The 1149-nt window shown below is 41.9% G+C and overlaps 1 protein-coding gene across 5 annotated transcripts in view; it reads right to left on the reverse strand.

Annotated features, from left to right (window-relative positions):
* TRIM69 (tripartite motif containing 69) overlaps window positions 1-1149 on the reverse strand; it is a 38451-nt gene extending 37302 nt beyond the window's left edge. For 4 of the 5 annotated variants that reach the window (XM_029238638.1, XM_029238636.1, XM_029238637.1 and 1 more), the window contains exon 1: window positions 805-1149. In XM_029238638.1, coding sequence (XP_029094471.1) covers window positions 805-810 — 6 coding nt within the window. In that variant the 5' untranslated portion in view covers window positions 811-1149. The remainder of the gene's footprint in view (window positions 1-804) is intronic. The other variant, XM_029238634.1, reaches the window with a different exon arrangement.

Here is a 1149-nt window from a genome sequence, read left to right on the forward strand (position 1 = left end):
AAGTAGATAAGTGGGGCTTCCCTGGTGGCGCTAGTGGTTGAAAGTCCGTCTGCCGATGCCGGGGACATGGGTTCGTGCTTCGGTCTGGGAAGATCCCACATGCCGCGCAGCGGCTGCGCCTGTGAGCCATGACCGCTGAGCCTGAGCGTACGGAGCCTGTGCTCTGCAACGGGAGAGGCCACAACAGTGACAGGCCCGCGTACCACAAAAAAGTAACTGGTGGAAATAACAACTCAGAACCTAAGGGCTCAGTGTTACAATCTCTTTTTGATGAACTTTAGTGAGGTTTTTTACCTTTCTTGTAGTAAATAAACATTTTCTTTTATCTGTACAACAATCAAGAAAACACTAAATTCAGAATATAATTGCATTTATTTTTAGTCCCGAAGAGATCTTGAAGGAATTCAATTTAAAATGTTTAATCAACTCCACTTTAAGTATAAAATACCAAGTGTGATAGTATAATGAGCAAATCAAGTTATACATAATAAATTTTTTCAATCTAAAATAATAAAGTGATTACATTAATAAAGAAAGTACATTTTTGTATAGTATATACTTTTTTGTATAGTATTTTAATTTTTCTCAAAAGTTTTTGGTAGGTTTCATCACTTTTCTACCAAACTCTCTTCTCTAAATTCTCAATTATTCCAAGGCCTAGAGAGAGTATAGAAGCTATAAGCTGCCACAAGTTAACTATCCCCCTGAATTTTCTTTCATGCTGTAAAATCCATACCCTCTTCTTTGTTCCAGTTTTCCACATTATGCTCCAGAAATCAGCTAAGTTAGAAAAAGGTAACTCACCTCCATGAAGCTCTATCATCAGGCCACCAGGGGACAGAGGCAGGCACTTGGCTCAATAGGCCTAGGATGGTTGCAGACCAGAAGGCTGTGACCTGTTAGTTTGCTAAGAATGGGCCCAGAGCATGACAGAAGGAGGGAAAGTTCAGGAGCTGGGAGGCGGGGAAGGCCAGAGTGAGGTCCGGCAGATTCCGTGACAGTTTGTCAGTTGCTTTGATCATCATTAGCTTAAGAGAAAGAGAAACCCTGACTGGAATGGCCTACCTGCCCACCATTTTTTGTGAGGGAGGGGAAGGCAACTCATTTAGATCCAAGGTGGCAGTCTAATCTTAAGGGTCACATATCCCC

The sequence above is a fragment of the Monodon monoceros genome, unplaced genomic scaffold (genome assembly GCF_005190385.1).
Source record: "Monodon monoceros isolate NGI ecotype Baffin Bay Population unplaced genomic scaffold, NGI_Narwhal_1 Super_Scaffold_21, whole genome shotgun sequence".
Classification (NCBI taxonomy): Eukaryota; Metazoa; Chordata; class Mammalia; order Artiodactyla; family Monodontidae; genus Monodon; species Monodon monoceros.